Source organism: Carassius gibelio, chromosome A5 (assembly GCF_023724105.1).
Source record: "Carassius gibelio isolate Cgi1373 ecotype wild population from Czech Republic chromosome A5, carGib1.2-hapl.c, whole genome shotgun sequence".
Taxonomy (NCBI): Eukaryota; Metazoa; Chordata; class Actinopteri; order Cypriniformes; family Cyprinidae; genus Carassius; species Carassius gibelio.
In genome coordinates, this window is record NC_068375.1 from 20,298,233 (window position 1) to 20,320,822 (window position 22,590).

General features: G+C 36.9%; 1 protein-coding gene and 1 long non-coding RNA gene across 5 annotated transcripts in view; both read left to right on the top strand.

Annotated features, from left to right (window-relative positions):
• Nucleotides 1-22,590, top strand: part of LOC128000329 (rhotekin) — a 75,431-nt gene that overhangs the window by 34,131 nt on the left and 18,710 nt on the right. Inside the window, exon 1 of one of the 4 annotated variants that reach the window (XM_052592258.1) lies at nucleotides 2,973-3,450. The exons of the other annotated variants lie outside the window; for them this stretch is intronic. Within the exon in view, the coding sequence (XP_052448218.1) occupies nucleotides 3,358-3,450 (93 nt within the window). The 5' untranslated portion in view covers nucleotides 2,973-3,357. Of the gene's footprint in view, nucleotides 1-2,972; nucleotides 3,451-22,590 lie in introns of those variants that run through there. 4 annotated transcript variants of the gene reach the window in all.
• LOC128000375 (uncharacterized) lies at nucleotides 14,154-18,759 on the top strand. Its single transcript, XR_008173166.1, has 4 exons — nucleotides 14,154-14,600; nucleotides 16,962-17,143; nucleotides 17,434-17,523; nucleotides 17,708-18,759. It is a non-coding gene; the product is annotated as an uncharacterized LOC128000375 (long non-coding RNA).

The following is a 22,590-nucleotide window of genomic DNA, read 5'->3' on the forward strand; positions in this document are numbered from 1 at the left end:
AAAAACATCCCATCCAGTGAGAAAGTAAATATGGTAGAAATAGGGAATTACAAGCCAATAAGGGGGAGTTAGAGAGGGTTGCAAAGACTAAACACCAAAGCTGATGGACTCTTGTCAGACTCGGTTCATTTAACAGAGTTGGTCAAGTGAGATGAACCAATGGATTTAAGCATTTCATCTCTTTTATTTTAGTTGCATTAAAGCCATTTATACCTTCAATATCTCTTGCTGTATTTGACCTTCTTCCCTCATGCACTGACGTCTGGAATATCAGTAATACTGTCTCTGGATGTTTACTTTATGCTCACAAATATATACCTTAATGCACTTACAATCCACAACACATGGCTTCCTGGCTCAGTTTGTCTCCCACTCCTTCTCATTTGGTCTTTCTTTCACTTCCACACCAGTACACGTATTTGCACACGGCTAATATTACTCCATGATGGCCCTGACACATTCTCTTGCTCTGTGACCAAAAATACTTTCCATGGCAGTTAGTGCAGCTGTTGTTGAACGTATCTTCTTTCTGAACTGATGATTCTTATGAAACCCATTCCCTAACTGCTAGTTATGTGTTACTACATATGTGTTGACGTTTATGTAACATACAGAACATCCTGAGGATGTGTGTGAAATGGTATCAGGGCAAAAATCCTCTTCCCGCTTTTAAAGCTTTATTTGATCTTTGCTTGTTTCTCACCATATTCATTGATTTGTGGAAGACAATTCCCTACTGCAATTCGCTTCCTTTTATTTTTTTGTTTTCCCTTCCCTTTCTCGTTTACTCACTCTTCCGCTAACTCAATCCACTCAGCATATCACCTCATATCCTTTACACTTATTCAAAATAGCACTCTTTTCGTCTTTCTTTCTTTGACTTGTATATTTCTCCTAAATCACCACAGAAGTATCCATATATTTTGTGAATACATGACTGGCATTCTGGCAACATTGCTTCAAAACCTGATAAGTGCTGCTCTGGGAACATTTTGCTGCACTTTTCAGGTGACAAGTACACCAAAGGAGTTATAAAAACATTTATTGTTCTCCATTGCATTTGCAGGTTTATTAAACAGCCCAGTGTCATAAAAACATGCCTGTGGCTACATTTTTGCAAAATGATATTGTGTTTCTAGTAGCACATTTCATTGCACATCCAAAGTGAACTCTCTAGTGACTGGTGCTGAATATCATATTTAATTTATCCAAAACAGTTACAGTTACTGTAGCAACATATTACATTGGTTGTTGCATGTATCATGGCAATTTGAAAATGAAATACTCGGTGAGTGGTGGTAACATGTTAATGCTCTATCTTGTTTGAAATGAATATACCCTCTACACTTAACCCTGCCCCAAACTGATAGTATTAACAAAAGCAAGCATGCTTAAAGATCAAAACATTTGCTAAACTAACAGTTGCATGTACGAGGCTTTAAGCTCTTTTGTGGAGTATTGTGACTTGTGCTTCATGGGTCTTGTACCTGGGCCCTTGCAGTGCTATACCAGGTGAGCTACAGAGCAAGTTTACTAAGTCTGAAAAGGTATTCATATGGAGCTGGGTGAATACGACCTGCTGTGCCCCCTGGAAAAGCCATGTGAAGTGGCATAATGAATATAAGAACATGTCTGTCATAGTCCTGGCTTCAGTCCACCCTGAGCACGTGTGTGATTCAGATACATTAAATTGTGTAAAACATGACAGGATTGGTGAATATGCCACCGACTTGGGCTACCACGTTAGACATGCATGAGTTGTGATTTATTATTATTATTATTATTATTTATATTACAGGGTGGTTTGCTTTTCAGAAAGCCATTAGATAATGAAGGCTCTCAGCATGAGCAGTTAATGACAGAGCAGAGCCCACTAAATATGAATTAATGGACACAGAAAATGATTGTTTTTCTGGTTGACAAAAATTCATGCCATTGTTTTGAAGCCATTTATAAAACTGTTTAACCACATATGCCCTTGAAGTCTTCTTAATACACTTTATCATGAAGTCTACCATAAAGTTCTGCGAGTAAATGGATTGTTCAGTGTTAGTTAGCCATGCTGGAGTGTTATCAGATGGTAATCCAAAAGATGGTAATGCCATTCTGAGGTAAAGCACCACTGAAGGAATACTACTATATGGTACTTTGAAGCACTTCAGGAAATACAATAATTGCTTTAAAACTGTTCAAGAAACAAAGTAATGTCATACTTTTAAAACAAATTTTGACAGGGGTCTTAAAAACGGTGCTAGGAGTCCGAGTAACATTTTGGATAATAAAAGGTAGAACAATATTTTTTAAGAATTAAAAATAGAGGGTTAATCTTTTTAAATGTTAGTAATCATGAGATTACGTGCTGTTAATCTGCTGACTGCTATTTTATTCATTTGTGTATAACAGTAACAGTAAGAAATAGTTGGGGTCATTGTCACACACCTTTAGTTTACTGACTAAAACGTGAAGTTTTAGCTGGTCTCCCAGCTTGACCAGAACAGCCTGACCAGCAAAAGAAGTGGCCAAACCCCCTCTAAAACGAGCTGTCCAGCTATGACCAAAACCTGCCAACCAGTTTAGGCTGGTTTTACCTGTTTTTCTCCCCAACAGGGATTACTCTAACTGAACAGAAAGAATTTGATAATGATCAATTAAGGGGTGGCATCAAAAAGTTTGAAAACCCCTGCATAAATACGCAATATGGGTTTAATCAAAGTGTGAGTCTGCACGTGGATCTCTAAACAAGAATCTTATTGCAACTTTGTCTCTTTGGGACTCTCGCTGCTCTATGAAGATTTAATTGGGTTAATCCACGTGCTGATCTGAACCATATTCCCCACCTGCTCCCCTGCGGCGTGTTATCCCGAGCCCCTCACTGCTATTGTCAGAGAGGTGATGTAATTCACCGTGGATTTGAAGCGGACGCGGACGGAAGATGAGGAGACAGACAAAGATTACTGTAGTCAAGCGGAGCCTAGACTGACTGCTTTGTTTTGGTCGCGCGAGCAGAATTCCAAGAGGGCGCGCGGTATGTATCTGTTATATGTTTTCTAGGAAAACCTGCAGTTTTTCGAAAAACCTCCCGGACCGCGACTGTACACCTACAGAAGTAAGCAGCACCGCCGCCCCCTCTCCAGCCCCACTGGTTGGATCCCCCTCACTGCAGCTCGTATGACCCCATCTGGACTGGAAGGAGAGAGAGAGAGAGAGGCTTGCGATGACAGCTGAGAGATGAGCACGGCCAGATGACCGTGTCAAACACCGACGGTCCCAGGCAAGCGTTCTTACTAATGCTGTGACACAGTCACGTACTGTTTGTTGCGGAGGAATGGACATTTGATCACTTCAGAGTTCCCGTGAATGGACTGGATTGCGTTAAGACCGCGCGGTGATCTCGGAGTTCCAGCTTCTTCGAGCGACTCTTCAAACATGAATAATTCGAATAATCAGCGAGTAAGTGACGACGTTTCTCCGTGTGCACTCACGGATGTGATTCCTCAGTCTGATCACGATGGCATATTTTGCCTGTACTGTCAGAGTTTCTGTTGTAAATGTGGTTTATGTCGTAAATATGCGCTAGTTTGATGTTAATGCATCTGGGTGATAGATGTTGTGTTATCTCAGGTAGCGGTGAGCGTTTGTGTGCAGGTGCGCGTGCAGCAGCAAGGTCAGATACCCACGCGCACTCAATACCTGGCACACATGAGATGACGCACGGAGGACGCTTGTCATTTCAGCCTGTATCACACTATATTTTATTTTAGTGTGCTATTGTTGTTGAGAAATGTAGCCCTTATCTCTATTCTTGTTTAACTTTTAATCTAATGATTTTCCAATCAATATAATAAGAATAAATTATGTTGGCCCATAAAGAAGGACTGTATATATTTCTTAATGACAAGATGCGGCAACATGCATTGCCAAAACAGAATAATGGCTGTTTAAATTATGAAATAACATTCCTATTAAATTGTTTTAATGATTGCACAGGATGGATTGTGGCAGGAAATCATTATTCTTGAAACAGTGATTCTACTGTACTGCAGTAACTGAACTCCGTATAATGGGAGTGGAGTTTTCCAACAAAAAAAAATCACTCTAATGAGGGGTCTTTGTTGGGCCCATTGCAAAACTTTCTCTTGCTTTTTTTTAAAGAGGTTTTGCAATGGAACCAGAGAACTACTTTTGTAGGTTTGGGTTGAGAAGCTTTAAGTCTTCTTACACCGTTCATGGCTGAGAGGGCATTAGCTGTTAAACCTCTGAGTATAGTGTTGACATGCACATGAGGTCTGTTTACTAAAGAGCACTGCGGATTATTGATGTCCAACTTGTAAAAAAGTGTAATGGAATGTGCCGATGATGTATTATGTCTGTGCAAATAGGGTGCACGGAGGTATGCAAATACATACATTAACAGGACAGCCTATTGTAGCCGTCAGACCAAGGGATATGATTGGAAGATCATTTTATCTTATACACAGACAATATATAATACATATAAATAGATTTAGACCACTTAACTTAGTGATTGTTATCAGGATGTGAAGAGACTTAAAACCAGCATAACAAAAAATGTTTTTGAACCAAATCACCTACCCTGCCTTTAAGTCATATAATTCTGCACAATCCTGTACATTTTCAGAGGTGTCAAAATGAGTCCACAATCTTTACCATGCCATATCAGAACTTAAACCTGAGGGCCGGCGCTCCCTTATCCAAACATTCAGATTATCTCTTCTTTCTGTTTCACTCTTTTGCTGTTTGCTGTGTTGTTGTGAGGGTTCAGTGTCAGGACCGTGTTAAAACTCTGGCCGTCTGATGCTGAAAAAGTCAGGTTTGAAGAGAGACGATTAGACGCAGGGACAGCTTTTTCTTTCCTCTTTGAAGATTTCTTGAATTGTTTTAAATCATTTTGTCCGTGACCCTTAACATGTCGTTTTCTGTCAGGAATTGAATCAATGAAGATCAATGTGGGAATGTTTGGTGGCTTGTCATGATGTACAGGATTCATTTCAGTCTTGCTAGCTGCTGCTGCTGCAGTCGAATCATTACCGTCTAGTCTGACTGCGTTTAGAGAATCAATATTTGCTGAAGAGATGCTGTTTCTGGCTCCAAATTGTCTTCAGAGATGAAGCTACAACATAGGAGCTGCACAACATTGCCTCTTGAGAAATCGCAGCTTTAGACTGTATTTGTAGATTTCATGTCATAGTTGCATTTAGATTTTGAGATTAAACATATCTTGTATATCTTCATTCATTGTGTGCGCAACTGCTTTATTAAGCATTCATTTAAACCTATTTCAAATAATTGTTTTTTAGACCATTATTTAGTTCGGATATGCTTTCCATGTGAAGTCAAGGGAGGCTCTCAAAGCAGCTAGACCATTTACTGTCAAGCATCATGGTGTATATTTTTCATTTTGACAGTGCCATTTATCTGCACAGACAAGAGAATGACAAGAAGTGTAGATGGTTTGAGACAGAGACAGAGATGGACGGGAGAAATTTCACCCTTTTAGGCTGCATAGGTGAGGGAACAGGCCCTGTCACTGTGTCTGCAAGTCTGAGGTTGAAATGCCAATGTGTTCACCACACTGGAGCACTGCTGAATTCTCAGCTTGACTCACACTCACACAGCCCATATGGAAGTGTGTATTCATCAGTGCCTGCTCATGTGTGTGTGTGTGTGTGTGTGTGTGTGTGAGGTGGAATCAATTGTAACTGTATGTAACATGTTGAAGTCCTATTCACACTCAAAAAGCAAAACTAAAAGAGCTAATCTAACCATGTAAAAAAGTCACTTGATGAAGCATACACATTTTGCTTTATTTCTTGTATCAGCTGTTGGTGATTCAAAAAGTATTTTTGTATCACTTGTTTAATTTTTTTGTATAACCAACATTAATCTTTATTTTTTAATCTTTATTTATTTATCTATCTATATATATATATATATATATATATATATATATATATATATATATATATATATATATATATATATATATATATATATATATACTGTATGTATATACTGTATGTGTGTATATATATATATATATATATATATATATATATATATATATATATATATATAATGACAGTATGAAAATTTACTAAACCTTTTAATGTATGAAAATGTCGGTGAACATTAAATTAAAAAAAATAAAATTTGATCATAAAAACTGATTTGCATAAACGAAAAATACGTAAATACACTTTTCCAAACTATATTTTATACCTGCTATTGTAGGTTATATATGCATGTGCATATGTCAGGGAGGCACATTCTCAGAAAAGGCAGCGATTTATTGTGTTGGAGTGTTTGTGTGAGGGATATTTTTAATGGAGTTATTAAATATTTATGTGTCAAAGCTGTGTTTTCAAACTCAAGTTTGAAAACCGCTTTCTGCTGTAGTGGGAGAGAGGGCAGTGTGTGGGCCTTGTGTGTGGAGGTTTTTAATGTGCACTGCTGTTTGTGTGTGTCACTTGCTCTGTGTGCTTTATTTGGAGGTGGTTGCTTTGAGCATAGGAGGGTGCACACTTAAAAGACCAAAATCCCACACAAGCAGCCTATTCGATGAGTTTAAACAGAGTATGCTCCAGAGGGGTCTTTTGCCTTAATAGCTCACTGGCGTCTTTTTGCAAAGCGAAAAAAGATTAGACTTAGTTTGCCTCTAAACTGCTGGCCTGGTATTTCAGCAAGGGAGGGTGACATGCTGGATGTAAATGACCACTACAGCTACAGGTATTATTCATACTTGCTCGGGATTTACAACCGAGTGTTTATTTCTAAAGAATGTTTAGTTACCTGAGAACTGACTCCAATGATCCCCATTGTCCAAGACAGTTTTCCACAATATATGGCTAATGTATTTCCTCTGGAAGGTTACTTGTGTTGACAAAGCTGCTTGCTTTCATACTTTTTTTAAACAGAAACATAAAGTGTGTCAATGGATTCAAATTATTTACTGTATGCTCTTCAATACAAACAGCAGTTGTTTAGGGTACAAATTATGACTTGCACAACACTCGAGTTGCCTTCTCTTGTGATTGATACCTCAAAGACTGTTTTATGAGTGTGCCACTTTTTTTGTAATTGGACCATTTTTGTTTGCCTGACAGTAAAACTGGCCAAAAATTAGCTTCATAAACGTACCTTGAAGAGAAACCTGCAAATAACACATTAGCAACTCCTATATTCACAAAAATCTGTTATATTTGGTAAAGCTTTGCTAAAAGAGATTTTTCTCATTTTCTTCTCATTACTTTGGCTGCAGTAGTTGATCAAATGATAATCAGATGATGGAGGAAAGCATTATAACTGTTCAGAGAAGTGTTTTTTGGCACATATAAGAGCTGATTTAGATGCCAGGATGCAGTCCCAGCAATATATGCAAGATCATGATTGTCCAAATCCTAGCACTCAGAACCAGCCTGCATTATGGAAATTTTAGGGCATTCTTTGTGCCATTATTTGATTTGCATAATTCCTTTAGTTTAGGTGCTAATCAGGTTAATCAGGTGCTGAAGTCAGAAAGTGCATGCAAATAAACACTATCAGCATGTGTTCTTACCTGTGAGTCTCCCCCAGTCTTCTGTTTCTCTGCATCTTTGGGCTTCTTTGAGCTGTTCTAGATATTGGAAAATACACAGACTACATGACCTGCATTTCTGCTATATTTGTCATGCTGCTTTCTGTGTATGCCTGGATGTGTTTGACCTACCAAAACTATATGTGTGTTACTAGACTACATCTTAACAGAAAGAACTGGTGCAAAAGCCCTCCTACGTCTTAAAATATCTCTCTTTCTACATCTCTCATTTCCCCCCTCACATCACACTAACACTTGTTTTTTGTTTTTTTTTATATATTCTCTTTTTTTTCCCAGTCCTTTCTCAGTCCTGCTGTGAGCTGCTCTTGAAGTGCGTGAGAAAGATCTCAGCGAAATGCATGCCTGTCTGTTTATGTATTTGCATGTTTAAGAAATCTGCTGGGTCCATCCATCTATTTCTGTCGTTTCCAGATTGTGTGTAAACAGGACTCGAAATAAATCTATATTTGTTATTGCCAAGATTAAGTTAAATGCGCGCTCTTTATTTATTTATTTATATTTTAGTTCCCTCGTTAGAAAAAGTTTAAACACAAATGCATCAATTTTTTTTTTTTTTTTTTTGTAAAAAAGACTAGGATAGACTTCAGAATCCCATCAACTCTACAAGAGACAAACAGTTAGGAAAAAGAATGAATGTTTATAATTCTCTCACCTAAGTCAGTAGCCTAATAAAATCTGGTTTATTTTACATAGTGCAGGTCAATGAGGATGGCATGTTCAAATCACATAATGAGCAAAATAATTCTCCGTAACTGGAAAGTATTATTGAACACTTTCATTAAAGGAAAAATTGTACAATGAATGAGATTGTCTTTACTTATGTAGCTTGCATTAGAAATAGAAACTAAAACTAGAAGGACATAATGTAAACTATACAGAAGCTGCTCACAGTTTTATTGATTGCACATATTTGTGTGGTTTACTAGCAGTGCTCATTTACGGATCAAAAGCTTTATATTACTAGTCCTCAGAATGATAGAATGATGCTGTGTTTGAATTGTAATTCAGCTTTGAGCTTGTTGACTAATGGCCTCTCTTTTTCTCTCACTCCCTGATAATTGCTTAAGCACACTCTTCTTTGCAATCATCTATCAAGTAAAGGTGCAGATTAGAAGAGTAAACAAAAACCCAAATCTGCAGATTTTCTCTCCTGGTCTACCCTTCCTGACCAAAGCCCATTTCAGTTTGAGCAGGACCTGCTGTAATCATAAGTGAAGTACAGGACAATGCTTTATGTACTAAAGAGGATTTAGTGGATGTCATTGAGGATTTAAATGAATGAGTGTTAGTTGGAAAGATGGGAAATGGATTTTGAATGACTCATGCTCACTCTCGTGTTCAAAACAGTTCATAACATTTATAACAGTTGCAGCTGATCATTATTTGGTTGTTAAATGTTTCCTTGTATACACATTTTAAAGTAGGGGTCTCCGAACTCAGTCCTGGGCTCTTACTACTAGCCTAGAAACTTCCAGACAGGTGTGTTGAGGCAAGATGGAGCTAAACTCCGCAGGACACTGACCCTCCAGGACAGAGTTTGGAGAACCCTGTTTTAAAGGTTTGAGGTCAGTAAGATTTATTTGAAAGAAATTAATACTAGAATACTAAATCTATTCTAGTATACCTTTATTAAAGGCAGGGTAGGTAAGAAATTTATAAAGAACTTTCTTCCAAATTTGTTTAAACTTTCTATATATATCAATGCATAATTAAAATGTAAATACTCTGATAAAAAAGAGTATAAAAATCGAGTGACTCTAGACCGGTTAATCTGTATTAAACACAGCTCATTATTTCCATTCGGCACGAAACATAGGATTGGCTTAGGCGACTGTCACTCTCTCGCAACCATGGCAACCACCCTTTTGCCACACATGACCTGCCCACTTGCGCACGCATGTTTGATTTGAGGAAATTTAAGAGGCACGGATCCTAGGAATACCAAAACAATGGCAGAGAAACAGCAAGCGAAATTCACAGTACCGGCCTATGCAGTTAGTGAAGGCAAACCAGGCAAAAAAAAGGAAGACAGTAACAGTACAAGAAAAGGCAATGAACAAAAAGTATTTGGATAAACAAAGAAATAAAACGCGAGTTAATATCGGCATGGCTTTCCAGCAATGGCGAGAACTGAGGGAACTCAAGTGCTCCTTGCCCTGCACTTCGACCACCCCGTCCTCGGCGTCTACTTCCTCGGACCCTAGTTGCACGGCCTCTTGCACGACCTCCTCTGCTTCGCCCTCGACCCCGGACCTGTCCTCGAGCTGACGATGCGGTACTTGTCTCTGGAGTGTAGTCCTCATCAGAGTCAACAATGCTTTCATCATGGAAACTCTTACATGCAGAACACCGTTATGAATCTTACACGAAATTCATCTTCATCACAGTGTAAATGATGATAATGGAAAAACGTGTATCATGCAACCTGTTTTTAGCTTGGCCTTATAGACAACTAGCTCGTTAGCGAATCAAAAAATATATATTTTAAACTTTACCAATATCAATATGCTAGCTTGATAGGGAGTACTAAAATACATCTTGTTTGTTTATCTTTATAATTATAAAGTTATTTTTATTACATGTGATTCTGACACGATGTCACTACATGCACTGTGCTCCTTCCTCTCCGCTCGTCTCAGGTAAATAATGCGTCTTCCAGCTCAGTGGTCGGAGTCGCGCATTCATGTGTTTTGGGGCGTGGCTTTGGAAGGAGCCCAGAAGGGAGGGGGTGGAGTGAATGGAAATAATGAGCTGTCTTTAAAACAGTCGTGAGAGGTCTACAGACACTCGATTTTATACTTTCTTTTTCAGAGTACATACATTTTAATTATGTATTGATATATAAATAAAGTTTAAACAAATATGGAAAAAAAGTTTTTTTATACATTTTTTACCTACCCTGCCTTTAATTATAGAATTCTGAAAAAAAAAAATGATTATGATTTCCACAAAAATATTAAACAGCTGAATAGTTTTCAACATTAATAATAATAAGAAATGTTTCTGAGAACCAAATCTGCATGATTTCAAAGGGTCATGTGACATGGAAAGTGAAAGTCGTGACATTTGCCAAGTATGGTAACGCATACTCAGAATTGGTGCTCTGCATTTAACCCATCCAAGTGCACACGCACAGCAGTGAGAAATGAACACACACCCGGAGCAGTGAGCAGCTATAGATCCAGCACCCGGGGGTTCAGTGCCTTGCTCAAGGGCACTTCAGCCATGAGTATTGAGGGTGGAAGAGAGTGCTGTTCATTTAATCCCCCCCCCCACCTACAACTCCTGCCAGCACTGAGACTTGAACCGGCGGCCTTCTGGTAGCTAGTCCAGCTTTCTAACCATTAGGCCACAGCTGCCCCCTGACTGGAAGACTGAAGTAATGATGCTGAAAATATGGCTTTGATCACAGGAATAAATTACTTTTTCAAATAAATTCAACTGATTGTATTAAATGGATTACAGTAATGCTAAATTGTAATAGTTCATTGTTTTTTTTTGTTTTTTTTTTAGCAAATAAATGCACAAGAGACTTCCTTCAAAAACATTAAAAAAAAATCTTTCTGACCGACCCAAATGTAATATATAATGTGTGTGTGTGTGTGTGTGTGTGTGTGTGTTCATGCCAAGTAAACATTGAAGCCTATATCCACCTCTCGGGAAGTCTTTTTCTCCATTTCTATTTTTCTCTGGTCAGGTCAGCTCATGGCAGCTGAGTTTGTGTGCTCAGCGGGGCAGTTAATCCCACCTGAAGACCTGCACTTTAATAGACATGCTAATGAAGATCTCCCAGCACTAGTACACCAGTCACACAGCTATGTTTGTGCGTTAATTAATGTGTATTATTGGGAAAACCATAACAAAGGGGCTCACTAGTTTGTTGCTGCGCTTGCTTTTGGCATCAGATACAAAAATGCAAAGCACAAGGCCTGTTTCTTTGTTACTGTAAATAATCCCAGTGAATGTCTGGAAGCTTGAACTTTTCATTTAGACTTAGTAAGCGGCAGCTGTGAGTGTACAAAGCAGGCTGATGTCAATTCTCCAGGGAGTCTTTCTGCTGTTTAAGCTCTATGCGCACACACTCTCAGCCTTGATCTTAATGAGGCACAACAGTCTGAGGGAGCATTCAACAAAACAGCACACAGAGCATTATGGGGTGACAGAGAGGTGTTTACTATAATTACAGTAATAAACTTTATCTGCTGCCACTTCTGATTTGTGGAGCAATAATTTTAGAAGTTTATTGCTGATTTTGTAGGTACAAGGTCAATATTCTGTGGAGAAATGTATTAATTTAGATTTTCATACATTTCAACTGCATCTCTTCGTCTGGCGCTCTGGAAATACGTGATTTGAAATCTGCCGTCTTTGCTTATGGAAGTTCAGTACTGAAACTTTTTGGTTTTTGAGGCAATCAGCTGTGCAGCAAATGGAGGAAAATGGCCACAGAGTGTGCAGTCTTCCAGCGGGAGAGAGCAGGGTCTTGCTAACAAGCCAGAATGTGTCCTCTTGAGTCCATGGATTGGATCATCAGTGTATTGAGTCTAGTTAATGTTGATCTGAGTTGCCTTCTACCTCTGTGATGCAAACACTATGATCTCATAGCTGCATACACACCGTTATGCATCAAAAGCCACTAAATGCATAGTTAATGTAAAAGAATGATAACTCAGGTCATACAGAATCATACATCTTCAATCATGCATCTCAGGCATTCATCAAAGTCAAACTGGTGTGAAGCAGAACTGAAGCTGAGCTCTGTTCCATTTTAATGCTTGTTTATGAGGAGCTGATGTTTAAAAGGAATGGCATGGAAAATAAGTTTTCCCTTGCTCTTTTGAAATAAAACAGTTCAATGTATGTTGACTCAGTCATTCACAACAAAAATAGCTCTTTGTAGTCCACTCAGTCCACATTTGTGGAAATTTTATATTTTTGGAATATTCATGGTATTGATTTCATTACCATGAGCACATTTGACACAGAACTGATTACATTTATAAACAACTATTTACTATTCAGTTCCTACACAGTGTAAACTTTACAACTGGTGGTTTACATAGAGAAGTCTTAAATGTACAGGAGCTAAAATAGACTTTAATTCTAAGGGTCAGTCTAACCCTAACCCTAACCCTAGCCTTGTAAAATGAAGTTATGATTACTTCATTATAATATGCATTACGATATTTAAAAAGTGCCTATCTAGTAAAATAATATACTCATTTAAATCCAGTCTACTGGTTAAATAAATCAGACATTATGGGGGGTAAATTGCTCCAATATACATCATATTCAGTTGAGCAGTTTACATACAATATTTAACATATTGTAACAAAATTGTGTTTCAATCCAGAGAGCGTAATGTAGCCCAGTAGATCACCACTGGTGTAAACCTGACGGTATCCTGGTCCTTCAAGGTCACTGCTTCCACTTTTCATCACGGCTCTATACTTAGAGCTGCCAGAGGTGCTTAGCCACCAATTAGCCCGCTTGAGCTGATTAGAGACCAGTCCCACACTCTGTGTCCGACAGCATCAAAGTCTGAGATTAACAGCCATAAGGGAATACAGATCAGCCCAAGTGTGTCACAGAGGCACTCCTCTTACCTCCACTAACCCAAAAACTGAGCCTGTGAGCCGGGACGTTACCTAGCTGAAGAAAGGCATCGAGTGTCAGGCTTGAGGTGAACATGCTGTGTTTGGGTGTGAAGAGAGGATCAATACCGTTTAGAAATGGAGGAGGTCTGGAGAGTGCCTGTGTGGATGGTTTGCCATCTGTGGGCCTTATAAAATCTTTTTTGAATAGAAATTTCTCTAGTCATGCTCAGCTCTAACATATTTTGTTGAAATATTACTCTTGTGTAGAGCTTTGTAAAGTAAAACTTCATGTATAGTGTTGTTCAATTAGTTACTTTGAATTGGTTTATTTCCATAAAAGTGATATAATCAGTCCATTGCATGTAATTCCGTCAAATTGCTGATTTATGCTGGGGATGGGCTATGATAGACTGTGGAAGACTCATGCAGCCGTTTAAGATAGTAAAGACAGTTTCCAAGCGCCCCATTTTAACCAAATGAAGTAGTGTTGATTCTGTGGATTAAGATCTCAATAGTCTTTCTTCTCCTTGTGGAGTGAGATATGGCAGCAGCTCAAACACACTCAGACATTGTTGGTTGCACTGATTCCCAGATTGCACACAAACACCTACATAATATCAAAAATATATTTTCCATAACAAATGTGGGCTGTGTATAGTCAAAGTTCACAGCTCAAGCATGCACATGTATGCACACACCCCTTCTTTTTTTCTGTCTCAGCTTGCACAGCTCTCTCCAACACACACAGACACCTCTTTTTCCCAAAGGCATATTTACACACACCCTTGTTTAGTTGTCCAAAACCAGCCGTGCTGGAAGGCTTCTTGCCTTTGTGTGGGATCGGCTGGCTGGAGAGCCATAGTTTAAGATTGCCCTCACACACACACACACACAATAACATCTCAAACGGCTCATTGTGTGCACTGAAAAAAAGGAAAAGCAGTTTTACTGAATTTACTAAAACGATACACTTACAATCTACTTAATACATTTATGTTTAAGATGGAAACATAATTGTATTGTTTAAATTCTAAATGAAATTCAACATAATCATCAAAACATGATATAATCACTTTGCAAGAAAATGTTCAAATTGTTTCAGATTTCAAACAAATGGTGTTCATGTAAAATGATTTTTTCTGCTGTTTGATTTATTTAATTAAAATAGGCCCATGTCACACAATTACTTTGTATTTTCTTCTCAACTTAATTCCATTGTGTAGGCTATAATTAATCTAATTCAGGTTTGTGAAATACGTCGTTTGCGCGGGAGCAACGCGCGCGAGAGCGTCTCCGCATGCGCTTTGAAATCCAGACCACACCAGGACCGTTGGTTTGGAAAGGACACATGAGGGCACTGACTGTCTTTTTTCAAAGCTCGTTAAAAGGTAAGAATTTCAGTATCTATTGTATGATCTATTATACAAATGCATTAATTGTCAGATTAAATGCAACAATAATGTTTTAAGATAACCCCACACGCTTTTAAATCATGTCGATGGTATATTTCGTCGAGTGTCCTTGCAGATTTTTTTTTGGGTGGGTAACGTTCAGGTTAATAAACCATGAATATTACTGGTAACATTAGTTTATCAAACTTCTACAATCCGATTAAACAATTTACAGATGGAAATCAAGTTCTCATCAGGTGAATAATAATAACATGGACTTTAGGATTTGTGTGGGGGAGGGGTTCGTAGCCGTTGTCATATCACTGCAATGGGTAAAAGCGCTCGCTCGATGCTCTGTCAGTGCATGTCTTTGATTTACCAACGAAAGTGGTGGACAGTAACGGAGTAGCTTTACATTTACTTAAGTACATTTTTCAAGTATCTGTACTTTACTGGAGTAGTTTTATTTTGAGTAACTTTAAAAATAAACTTTTAAATCGGATCGCGAATCGCACCAAACGATTCGTTTACGAATTAGAATGATCCGATTGCAGCTGTTCTGGAGTCGACCACTCACTGATTCAAATGAACCGTTTAGTGCGAGTCTACAGAAGAACCGGGAGATCTTGTGAGCGCGTGTGCATCTTGATGTTGCTAAAAGTAAGTTGTTAATGTCGAAATTTAAGATAAATTGTTGTAACTGAAAATCATATTTAGGTCAAAATTGTCAGTTGTTTGGGAACTAAATCCGCTGTAAAGAGTGATCTGTTTAAGCCCACTCAAATGCTCGAGTGCAGACGATTCAGACACATCAATCAGCGTATCTGTGCTTTAGGTAAAAAAATAAAAAAATAAACATTAACACAAATTAATAAAATAACTCATTAATTCAAATTCCACGCTGCCGTAATATTAACAGTTTTATTAAAATGCCACCATGTCCTATGTGACGTCTGTTTTTATATTGTTTATCAGCAGTAACGTTATATTGTTTGGATTAACTAGACGAGTAGACAGACATGAATGTTTATTCATAACCGTACCGAAAATAAGTAAATATTGTTAGCTGATGCTAACTGTCTAGCTAACAAGCTTGCTGGTGCTAACTTGAGGTAATTTTTATAAATAATGTCCAAATATTTTTATTCAACCACACACACATATATATATATATATATATATATATATATATATATATATATATATATATATATATATATATATATATATATATATATTACATCTGGGGAGAAAAGAAAGGATGTGATGTTCAGAACATGGTAACTAACGTTACAGTAATTATCAAAGAGTAAAAGAGATGCACCCCGTTTGGCCAGGGTTGTTTTTACACCACAGACAAGATTTGAGAAGGAAAAAATAATTATGAAAATATAATTATATTTTCCTTAAAATGTTCTTCCTAACTTCAGGCCTTATTATCATGTCATATATAACTGTGATGTTCTGTAAAACAACAAACTTTAAAATACTTTGTTCTTACTGGTGAAGATCAGATGGTGATCTCTGTTTTCTCTCAGGTACATCACAGTGTAAGCTTCACAGTTAACATCACTCTTGTCAACGTAGTCCATATGAACAAAAATATATCTTGACTCCATATAGTGGTTATTTTGGGAAAAATCCCAGGTATTTTGAGCAGTAGGATTCAAAAAAAAAAAAAAGTGCTAGTATAAAATTAAATTAATCTATATATCTTTATCTATTAATCTATCTATCTTTCAGTACTTTTTTACTTAAATACATAAAAAATTGAGTACTTTTGTACTTTCACTTGAGTAAAATTGAAAAAGGAGTACTTTTACTGGAGTAATATTTTACTATACGTATCTGTACTTTTACTCAAGGACTTGATTTGTGTACTTCGTCCACCACTGGTTAAACATACAGTATGTTTTTAGTGCAGGGACCTATTTTATCAAGTAAACGAATACTCGATAGCCCGGCCCTCGCCCATAACTCACAAAAATCTCTCAGGCAGGTTTTAAGATTACAATATTAGGATTTCACATCTAAATTAATACAAATTTTGTTGGCTAACTAACATGGTTGTCACTTTGAGATGGATATCATAATTAATATAAATGACTGCTGCAATAAAGGTTATTTTATGGTATGCTATAAATTGTTTTTTAAAGTGAATGTTGGTTAATTTTCTAGTATTTACCATACATTTTGGAAAAAATTAAAAAGTCTTTTTTCCAAAAAGGTACATCTTAAAAGGGGGTAATATTATAAATAGCATTGTCTTTAATTTGGAAGCGTACAGTAAATTGTTACTTAAAATCATTAATTGTTGTTGTTATTTATGACTAATTTCTGCTTGTTCTCTCTTTACAGTGAAATTTGCTGTACATTTGGAATTCCAAAGCCTGTTCAGACAAATTACGAGCTAAGTCAGTCCCCAACAAAGGCAGTTAGCCTTGTAGAAGTCGGTGAATTAACTGATGAATACCCCTTGGCTGACTATTTGATTGGACATGTGCAGATGGTTACGTTAAAGAGATTTGTCTGCTGCAAAGGTAAGGAATAAATAAGTAAAAATAGCAGGTTAGCACACTATAATTTTTTTTGTTTGTTTGCATGTATTCACACTCTATTTTTTTGTAATTGATGTTATTAGCATTACATTTCACATAATAAAATCAAGCTATAATCTTTATTATATTTTTCTAGACTACAACATATTTGCCATACACATACATTTTTAGGAACTTTTAGTGAATGAGACCCATTGTGCTCTTTTGTATAATTGTGACTTGAGTAATGTCTTAAACTAACCTTTCTTTTTCTGCTTTGGCTTATTTTTAAGGATGACATTGATGCAGCTTGTGAACTTGCCATCAGAGGACTGTCTATCTATCTTAATGAGGACTCTAAAGATCTCATTCAGGAGTATGCGGTGAGTAGTTAGAGCTTAACTGATGGAATCTGTACTATGTTCAGGAAGCAAAATATTAATACATCTAAAAAACATGGTTTCATCAAATATGCACACTGCAACATAAATGTAAAAAATAATAATTTTATCCACTAGACATGTAGCATTAATTGTAATACATATTCATCTTTTTTTCTGTCTTTAGGACATGGAAGAAGATCTTTTACAGTGTGCGATTGAGAAGACTACCATGGGCATCTTCCTGATAAAGCACACTGCAGACAATGAAGCCCATGATGTAGGCATTGTGCTAGAGGGTGTAGCAGTGTTTCAGGACCTTGACAGTGTGGATTTTGGCAACTTCAATGTTTTTGGTCTAATTTATACTCTTAACCTGCAGTACCCCACAAAGTTGCGTTTTACATATGAAATTTAGCAAAAACTCATCATGGACTTGGATGCAGGTGAACTCTCTATCAAGGCCCAATTTCAAATCTGAACTCCACCAGTGAGATGGACTGATTTTTGAATGACTTCTGAGACTACAAACAATCAACCTCGGAAAATTTCAGCAGCCTTCATGCAAGACCACCGCAGAGGGTAAACCGTGATCTTGTTGTTTAGACTGTTCCCCTTTGCCTGCTCTCGTTTCTTTATCTTTTTTTTTTGTCTGAATTTGGCCCTTCTTTGGACTGGTTCAGAAGTTGATTGATTAGAGAGCTGAATCTATGAAACATGGTTGAACTAGCATAAATAAGATACATTGTTTATAGTTTAGGTAAGGGTGAGATACTGTATTTTCACATTGTTTTGTAATGTCTATATATAATTATCTTTTATCTATTTTCTTGAAATAACAGTTCCAGGTAGGGCTGCACGATATTGGGAAAAAATGACATTGCGATATTTTATTTTTCTGCGATATATATTGCGATATGAAATCTAATCTATTTTTTTCTTACAAACAAAAATTGGGTGAGCACACTTACATTCTCATTTTAAATGATGTAAACATCAACACCATCGTGTCAATTGATTAATATTTGCTGGAGAGCAGCTGGCCCGTACAGTTAATGAATAACGAATCAACTACGACAGCCTACATCGCACATCCTGCGATGTGACTATCGTGCAGCCCTAGTTCCAGGTACTGGTGTTCTTGGGTACAGTTTTAAGGTTCGTGAGAGAAATGAAATAAAATAGTGTTACAATGTTGTTTTAGTTTTTAAACGCACAGTTACATGCAGTATAATGTTACTTATGTTTATGATATTGTTTAAAAAAAAAAGAAATCTTGTAAAACTTATGAAGGTTTAAATATATTGTTGATCTGCATGTTATGCATACAAAATGAACTGTGTTTGTTTTTATACTAGTTTAATTACAACTGATATGTATTTTTATTAAATTTAATAATCAGAGAAGTTATTTATGCTATGCTTTTGAAAGCACGATGTTATTTAGACATGCCATTTAAATTACACATTGTTCAAATTGTTAAATAAAGGATTTACAAAAGTTTTGTGTTACGTGAAATGAAACATGCGACAACAAACCATTGAAATGTATTAAAATTTAATTTTAGTGAAGTTATCAAAATTATGTTAAGATAACTTGATTTAATTGCACAGAATTAACATGATTGAAGCAGATATCTGAAATAAAAAAATAATGTTAAACTAGCATTACTGAATCATGTTAGTATAACTTGAAAAGACTATGTACACATTACTTTTTGAAATTGCATAGGATTAACACAACCATATTATAATGAAACCACATAAATGCATTGGATACTTTGAACTCAAACTGAATGTGTGGAACCAATGTCCATAATTCGATTGAGTAAATCCAACAAATCTTTTTTTTCAGTGTGCTAATAATGAGACTTGTGTATTGCTGTGCAGCTTAAATAGGATTCCATTTTGGCCTACGCAGTACAAACAGGGTAAAATCTGAGTGTTTGGAGTACAATTTGCCTGCTGAGGCCGTTATTTTTCATAGAATTGCACATTGCACATGATGCAGCTTCCACTGGCAGTGTTTCTTCTGTATTTTGGTAGTATTCTGAATGGGTTAACGCAGGTCAACAGAACCTTTCCAACAGCAGCTTTTCTGCCAAAAGGCCTGTACTGTTTCCTTTCAAACAATGCTTGTGCCTGTCCTGTTTGTCATATAAATTTGCCTCTTCAGCCTCTAGGGTGGATTATTCGAGTCAGTAGTCACTGGGTGTTTTTTTTTTTTTTTAGAGGATGATTTGCTGTTGTGAATAAAGGATTTGTGGGTTATTCTGTAGGAATATACTATAGTTAGTACATGGATTATGATGCTATCTTTGCAATTTTATATATACAGTACACTACCATTCAAAAATAAGTTTCATTCCTAACCAAGGCTGCATTTGTCTATTCAAACTACAGTAAGAACAGTACAATTGTGAAATATTGAAATATTGTTGTTTTCTATTTAAATATATTTTAAAATGTAATATTTCTGTAATATTCTGTAATTTATTTCCAGTCCTCAGTGTCACATGATCCTTCAGAAATCATTGTGATATGGTGATTTGGTGCTCAAGAGACTTTTCTTGTTATTATCAGTATTGAAAACTGTTACTGTTACTATTTACTTTTAAGCAGTTAATTGTAACCTTGCCAAAGACAAGGGTTTGTTTAAAAACAATAATCTAACTGACCCCAAACATTTGAACAGTGGTGCTGTTGTATATTAAAGCCCCCGTGAACCAGAAGTTACTGCCACTCTTATTTCAGTGTAGTAGTGACGTTTTTCCAAATGAAACGGAATATTGAATAGAGGGCATGGTTTTAGGTTTGTGCTCCTCTTCTCTGTCTCTTGATCATAGCAATCTAATGGTTGGAGGGGTGTGTTTAAGGATATTCTGCCCAAGCCGTCAAACTGACATCATACGAATAGGAGTGGTATTCCAGAGTGGAAGTAAATGTTCAGATTTTGATTAAAGATTATAAAGACAGACTATTGTTTTCAGCATATTAACTAGCATTGTGAACTAGTAAAGTAAATAGTAAATTGGGGTTTCATGTGGACTTTAAGAATTACATTATAACATAAAATTATTCAAATATGTTTATGTATATAGTGTCTATTTTTCCACTACAGAGGACAAAAATGAATTGGCATATACAAAAACAATTTATTATTACTATTTACATTTTTTTGTGATTATAATTCTAATTATATATATATATTTTAATGAAGTACACTACTTGATGAACTACACTACTAGTACTAGTAGTAGATTATGCAACTGGCCCCTTGGAGTGTAAGCTATACAATATGCCATCCATTCTTGTAAGCCTTAACCTTGACTTGTTAGTATGGCTTATATATTTTATGTAACTGGATATCTTAGATTATGCAGAAGGATCTGGCTTTTGTTCTGCAGAAAACTGAATCATTAAAACTTTACTCAGTGCCCCTTTTTGCCCTTTTCAACCCCATGGGGCTCATTCTCAAGCTTGTTTCTCTACATTTACACCCGTATTGATGGGAAAGTACAATACTGTCCTCAGTGCCGGCTTGCACAAGAATGAAAAGAGGAGCGCTGGGATTGGGTGGAACAGATGGGGAAGGCGGGTGCATATTTGTGGTTGACTAATTGGAGGCGGACAGGCCTCGGTCAGTGAAATCCTGTGTGTCTGTGGGTGTGGTCAGTGATTTGGCCTTTTCAATTGGTGTTTTGCCTTTGGGTGTCACCGTATTTTCTTTTTACTGTGAGAGAAAGTCAAAGTTCAGTAATGAAGAAGACAACATTCATTACAATTGTGTGAATGTTTTGTGAAAAGAAAATTGTTCAAGTAGCTGAAGAATATAATACCATCCTTTTCACTTACTGTTATAGGTAAATATACATTTCCTATGTGTTTGCAGGCCTGTGATTAACATAGTGAGCCATTTTCCAGTGCTTCTTAGGTTCGCACCCATTTAAGCAGCTGTGAGCAACAGCGATCCAGGTCATAGTATGTTTTAAGTTGCTCAGTGTCGCCCAGAAGATTATATTGCCCTGTCTCTTTAGCATTGCAGTTCAGGAATCACAGCTGCTGCTGTCAATCAGCAGCCACGTTTTTCATGACAGGAAATGACCTCAGAGCATTTGAATCTTCTGAGAAAAGCAAAATATCTTCTGAGAAGTAAACTAACTTGTGAAAGATGTCAAAAAAGCAACAAATCTCTGCATTGCTGATCACCAGCATATGTTGTGTTTTGGATGTTATAATGCTGTTCTACACACACATACCTAACAAGATTTATTTGGCCAACTTGGTTAAGTTCATGTTTCCCTAAACTGATCTAAAAACCACAATGAGATGGGAATTTACTGTTGGTGGAGAGTTCCTAATGACAAATGACACATCAGTACAGCTAATGGTTAAATACATCAACAAGGTGAATTTTCTGTCATGTTGGCACATTCTGAGCTCTGATTATCTGAGACTTGAGGTCCTGTTTTCTGACGTCATTGTGTACGATATGGGAAAGTGGTCAAAGTTTAAGACTCGGCTACAGAATCTTTTAAGAATCTTTTTTGAATCTAGCGTTAAAATGAACTTGAAATTAGTTCAATTTCAAGTGTGAATGATCTTTGTAAATATTTGGGCTAAAATGACTCAAGCTTCAAACATCAGCCGGTGAATTAATGTGATTTAGATCAAATCAGCCTCTCATTATCTGGCTCCATGTGGCTGGTTCCTCTGTTTACATTGTTTCATTTGTCATTACAAAGCCATTAGTTCACATTCATTATTAAAGGTGTTTTCAGGGGCTCACGTCCCCTTGCCGATGATAAAATGTGCTTCAGATATTCCTCCTGTGGTCATGTTGCCAAGCTGTACACGTCTCACATCTGCTGGACGTTCATTGGCTTCATTGTGTAATTATTAGCAATTCTTATGTTTAATTAGTTTGCATGACTTACAGCAAGAAACCGATCCTGTAGCGATAGGTTTCCAGGGTCTCTGAAGTGTGGCAGAAATTAACACAGGAGGCATTTGTCATAGTAATTACAGACTCATTATTTTTCATTCTCTTTCTTGCATCCTCTATCTTTCT